Raw genomic sequence first — 5,182 nt, forward strand, 5'->3', positions numbered from 1 at the left:
GAATTTCAGTTTCCTCATTTGTAAAGTTGTGGTGGGGGTCAAACCACCTAGGCCCAACGAAGTAGCTTTGAGGGTTATATGTGCATATAAGTAACTTAGCACATTACCTAACACGGGGCAGGCATATGTCAACAGGATTTCTTCTCATGACTGTCATGGGTTCCTTGCTTAAATTCTCTTCATACTATGTGGTACTAATGGACAGTGTCCCTACAGGACGGCTTAGCATCCTGCTTTTCAAACTAAGCGCTGACCCCAGGCTTCGAGAGGGAGGGTGTTTCAGAAGCTGAAAGAGAGACCTTAGGACCTCTGCTTCAACTCCAGCAGTTTTTCAGTTTGTTGTTAGTTTTGCATAATGGGGTTTCAGACCTCCCATGACAAAAGGCCCCTGCTGCTAAAACCAAGTTTGAAAGTGCCTGGTTTTGAAGCTAGTTGGGCCTTCTGTGAATCCTGTTGGATGTGAAGAGGCCTCCTAGTGGAAAAGGGTGCGAATGAGAATGAGGGAAGGCAGAGGCTAGGAGCTGGTTAGTGGGGCAAGGCTGAGAGCTCAGCACTCACTGCTTTATTATCAGAATAGGTGACAAAGGCCGTAGGCAGAGGGGGAAAGTCCAGAGCTGTGGAGAAAGAGGCTCCCTGTCTCCAGGGTTTGTTTAGGGTTTTGTCCATGGCCTAGGGCCCAGCCACTTCCCTCACAGCCTCAAAGCCCTGGGGTTGAACCCTCTAGGCAGTCAAGGGCAGGCAGGAGATGGGCCAGAGAGGGGAGGATGTGTTCTTTAGGTACAGAGTCCCTGACTACAGGGTCCAGTGCCTGTGGGTCAACCACCAGGAAGCTGTGCATGCCTACGGCCCGAGGCCCCTGGTAATCGCAGAGGTAATTATCCCCAACATGGGCTGTCACTACCGGTTCCATATGAGCAAGCCGCAAGGCCTCCTGGAAAATGTGGGGGTCTGGCTTGGGCCAGCCAGCAGCCTCAGAGGTCAGCACAAAGTCAAAGTGTTCACGCAGGCCAAGGCCCCCCAGGATGCCCTCTAGCCGTCGGTCAAAGTTGGAGATCACTGCCAACCTCAGACCTCGTGTGCGGCACTCCCTCAGGGTGTCCTCAGCCCCATCCAACACCTGCCAGGTGCAGGGGCGGCTGAAGTCCTCATACAGCTGTTCAGCGATGGGGGCTACAGCCTGAGCATCCTGGACACCTGCCAGGTGGAAGGTCTGCAGGACCACGTCCAGCCACCACTGGCGGGAGGTGAGGCCATGGCTCAGGCCGTAGTTGGGGAACCTGTGGCTCTGCACCCTGTACGCCTGTCTGAAGCCTTGTTCCAGGGCTGAGGGCTCCACCTCCAGCCCATGGGCCCGGGCCTTGGTGGCATACTCCTCCCCTAAGGGGTGGCGGAGCTTGAGCAGCGTGTCCTTCACATCCCATGTCAGCAGTCGTATCTGCAGCCGGTGTGCCATGGAGGAGGCCAAGTCCACCCCAGTTCTGCCTCAGGTCCTACAGTGGGTCCCAGGGGACGCTGAGCTGGATAAGACCACCTCTGCACAACCTAACAATCACCTCTTTCCAGGCCTTGTGGGTCAGATTTGCTGGCTAACATGAAGCACTTGGGAAATGTCTTCACAGCACAAGATCCTAGAATGAAAAACAGCAGGTAAGGTGAAAGCTCAGGCCCTGACATCAGACAGACTGGGTTCAAATTCTGGTGCTGCCAATGGTGTGACCCTAGGAAAGTCACTCTGAATCCACAACACATTTCTGAGCACCTTTTTGAGCTAGCTGCTAGCATATGGGACAGATTTCCAGCCCTTATGGCATTTACAGGCACTGAAGAACAGGGATACGGATATTAGGCAAAGAACTACACAAATACTTAAATACAATGAAGTCAATAGATACCATAAGGATATAAATCCAGGGAATGCATCTAGTCTGTATAATTAGGGAATGTCATAAGCAAGTGAAGTTTCTTTTTATTTATTTTTAATTTTTTTTTTGAGACACGGTCTCTCTCTCTGTCTCCCAGGCTGGAGTGCACGGCTCATTGCAGCCTTGATCTCCCAGGCTCAGTCACTCCTCCTGCTTCAGCCTCCCTCATAGCTGGGAGCCACCATTCCCGGCTAACTTTTGAATTTTTTGTAGAGATGGGGCAGTGGGGTGGGGTGGGGCGGTGGGGGTCTCACTATGTTGCCCAGGCTGCTCTCCAACCCCTGGACTCAAGTGATCCCCCAGCCTTGGCCACCCAAAGTACTGGGATTACAGGTGTGAGCCACCATTCCTGACCCTGCAAGTCAAGTTTCAATGGAGATCAGAAGAATGAATGTGCAAGCAGCAGAGGTAGGTGAGTGCTCCCATCAGTGGAAATAGCAAGTGCAAAGGCCCTGAGGCAGGGCAAAGAGTCTGGTGCTTTGGGTTGACAGAGGCCAGCTCAGGCAGGACCTTGTAGGTCACGACACAATTATTATGACTGCTATTATTAGGGATGTCAAAGACAGAAGGGGCCTTGCAGAGCATCTGAACAATATCCTGGCTGCTGGGCAGAGTAGACTGAGCCTGAAAGGGGCAGGTACTTACCTAAGGTCACAGTGGGTCAGTGGCACAGCCAGGACCAGAACCCAAACTTCCAGACTCTCTGGCCAGTTCTTCCACTGTACCATGAAATATATTTGGATTTTTATTGGCCAGGCGCGGTGGCTCAAGCCTGTAATCCCAGCACTTTGGGAGGCTGAGACGGGCGGATCATGAGGTCAGGAGATCGAGACCATCCTGGCTAACACGGTGAAACCCTGTGTCTACTAAAAAATACAAAAAACTAGCCGGGCGATGTGGTGGGCGCCTGTAGTCCCAGCTACTCGGGAGACTGAGGCAGGGGAACGGCGTAAACCCAGGAGGCGGAGCTTGCAGTGAGCTGAGATCCGGCCATTGCACTCCAGCCTGGGCGACAGAGCGAGACTCCGTCTCAAAAAAAAAAAAAAAAAAAAAAGAAATATATTTGGATTTTTAAAATCCAGCACAGGAGAAAAGACAGGACAGAGCAGGCTGTCTGTCTCTAGCCCTCTCTGAACCCCAACTTTTCCATCTTTACTGGAGGTAATAACACTGGCCTAGGAGGAGAGCCGACGAGAGAACTGACTCAAAGCACAAGAAACAAATGACTCAGCCTGCTATCCAGAGGCTTGTACAGCTTCTTTCCCCAGACAGAGCTGATCCCAGACAAGGCCTGTTTGATCCCAGACAAACCCTTGAAACCTGAGGGGCCAGAGTTCAAAGTACAGCCAAGGTGATACTTAGGGAGGGGCATCGCTGGTGAATCTGGGGAAGCCTTGGAGGAAGTTTGTCCAGGAAGTGAATTAAGGAGACTCATCCAAAGACCCTCTCATTTTGCAGGCGTGTAGACAGAGATCCAGTGAGGGGCAGTAATTTACCCCCCAAATCACACAGGGAGTCATGCTGGCACAGCTAAGACTAGAGCAGAGGGTTCTGGCTCCTGACCCATGGCTTTTTCTTTTTTTTTTGAGATGGAGTTTCGCTCTTGTCGCCCAGGCTGGAGTGCAATGGGCGATCTCGGCTCACTGCAACCTCCACCTCCCAGGTTCAAGAGATTCTCCTGCCTGAGCCTCCCAAATAGCTGGTGTTACAGGCATGTGCCACCACACCCAGCTAATTTTTTTTTTTTTTTTAATTCTTAGTAGAGACGGGGTTTCTCCATGTTGGTCAGGCTGGTCTCAAACTCCTGACCCCAGGTGATCCGCCCATCTCAGCCTCCCAAAGTGCTGGGATTACAGGCGTGAGCCACCACACCCGGCCGGTTTTTTTTTTTTTTTTTTTTTTTTTTTTTTTTTTTTTTGGAGACAGAGTCTCACTCTGTCACCCAAGTTGGAGTGCAATGGCATGGTTTCTGCTCACCGCAACCTCCGCCTCCCAGATTCAAGCGATTCTCCTTTCTCAGTCTCCCGAGTAGCTGGGACTACAGGCGCCCGCCACCACACCTGGCTAATTTTTGTATTTTTAGTAGAGACAGGGTTTCACTATATTGGCTAGGCTGGTCTCGAACTCCTGACCTCGTGATCCTCCCGCCTCGGTCTCCCAGAGTGCTGGAATTACAGGAGTCAGCCACCGCGCCCGGCCTGGCTTTTTCGATTTCTAAAAGCGCGGGTTTGGGGCTCTGCGCTGCAGGCATGAACTGCTCGCCCTTCTTCCCCACCTCCACGGCTCTGGAAAGGCAAAGTCCAGGAGACCGAACCTCACGCAGAATCTCTACAGCTGCCGTTAGCAGCGTAGCTGGCGCAGGGGTCCTAGGGACCTTTGCCGCGGCCGACCCCTTGGGTCCCCTTCTCGCTATAGTGCATCCACGGCTTGGCGCCGGTTCCCCGGCCCAGGACCTACCTGAGTCGCAAGGAAGCCTCTTGAGAACGCATCCGCAAGTCCCGCGGGCTCGGGCGGAGGTGCGCAGGCGCCGGGAGGCGGGGCGGGGATCGTGCGGGCCGCCCCTCCCTCCCATCCCGACCCGCCTCTGTCTGTCCTCGCCCGTTTCCCCGCCCTTGTCCCCTCGCTTTCGCTCTCTTCCACCCGCCTCCCTCGTCGCCCTCGCCGTCCCCTCTCCCTCCTTCGTGTCACTGTGCGCCTCTCTGCGCCCGTCACCCGCCTTCACTGAGCGCTTGCGTTACTCTGCACCCGCTCCGCCCCTTATTCCCTCCCCGCTCCCTCTGGTTTCCCCAGCCCGCACACCCTTCCGCTCTCCAGCCCCCGTTACCAGCACCTTCTCTGCCCTGTCTGCGCACCCCCTGCCCGCCACACCGCCCCTCCCCACCGCGCTCTTCCCGCTCCCCATCCCCCACCCCGCTCCTTGCCTCCTTTGGATCGGGATACCCCCGAGAACTACCAGGTTGACTGGGAGGAGGGGAGCTGGGACCCAACCTGGCTTGCTTAGTGTTGTGTGAACCTGGGCAAGGCCCTGCCCCTCTCTGGTCTCAGGGTCCCCAGTTGGTATTGGAGGAAATTGCTTTCAGTTGGAAACTTGTTAAATCCAACTTGCTGAGGTTAAATCCAACTGCAGTAACCTGCTTTTTTATTCTTTCTTTTTCTATTTTTTTTTTTTTTTGAGACGGAGTCTCGCTCTGTCACCCAGGCTGGAGTGCAGTGGTGCGATCTCAACCCACTGCAACCTCACCTCCCAGGTTGGTGAGATT

General features: G+C 54.0%; 1 protein-coding gene across 1 annotated transcript; it reads right to left on the reverse strand.

Moving 5' to 3' along the window:
• Window positions 1–520: 520 nt before the first annotated feature.
• On the reverse strand, window positions 521–4,466 carry HDHD3 (haloacid dehalogenase like hydrolase domain containing 3). Its single transcript, XM_007968357.3, has 2 exons — window positions 4,380–4,466; window positions 521–1,628 (listed from the first exon to the last, which is right to left on the reverse strand). Exon 2 carries the CDS (start codon window positions 1,451–1,453, stop codon window positions 698–700), a length of 756 nt encoding a protein of 251 aa, XP_007966548.1. The 5' UTR covers window positions 1,454–1,628; window positions 4,380–4,466; the 3' UTR covers window positions 521–697.
• Between the last annotated feature and the right edge of the window lie 716 nt (window positions 4,467–5,182).

Source organism: Chlorocebus sabaeus, chromosome 12 (genome assembly GCF_047675955.1).
Source record: "Chlorocebus sabaeus isolate Y175 chromosome 12, mChlSab1.0.hap1, whole genome shotgun sequence".
Taxonomy (NCBI): Eukaryota; Metazoa; Chordata; class Mammalia; order Primates; family Cercopithecidae; genus Chlorocebus; species Chlorocebus sabaeus.